This window comes from Monopterus albus, unplaced genomic scaffold, assembly GCF_001952655.1.
Source record: "Monopterus albus unplaced genomic scaffold, M_albus_1.0 scaffold384.1, whole genome shotgun sequence".
NCBI lineage: Eukaryota > Metazoa > Chordata > Actinopteri > Synbranchiformes > Synbranchidae > Monopterus > Monopterus albus.
The window spans coordinates 70,645-70,907 of NW_018128264.1; the positions used below are offsets into that span (position 1 = coordinate 70,645).

Consider the following 263-nt stretch of genomic DNA (forward strand, 5'->3'; position numbering starts at 1 on the left):
ACCAAATAATCGCCGCTACCGCCGGCGGTTCTATCCCCGCAGCCCTCGACCTCAGAGAAGACCAGGCGATGACCAAACTCCTGCTGCAGAGGGTGATGGAGCAGGGGAGGACAGTAGAACGGCACTGCAACAGCGCCGTCGCAGGCTCCGCAGGCCACAGCCAGAGGCCCCCCAGGATGCCCAGCAGGAGGCACAGAGCGTAAGCTGGAGGAGGGAGGATGGGGAAATGATGACCCGTTGTGCTTAGAGGGAAGAGGGAAGGA

General features: G+C 62.4%; 1 protein-coding gene across 1 annotated transcript in view; it reads left to right on the forward strand.

Annotated features, from left to right (window-relative positions):
- LOC109951390 (Y-box-binding protein 2-A) overlaps positions 1-263 on the forward strand; it is a 4,098-nt gene that overhangs the window by 1,782 nt on the left and 2,053 nt on the right. Inside the window, exon 5 of the mRNA XM_020585872.1 lies at positions 8-199. Coding sequence (XP_020441528.1) covers positions 8-199 — 192 coding nt within the window. The remainder of the gene's footprint in view (positions 1-7; positions 200-263) is intronic.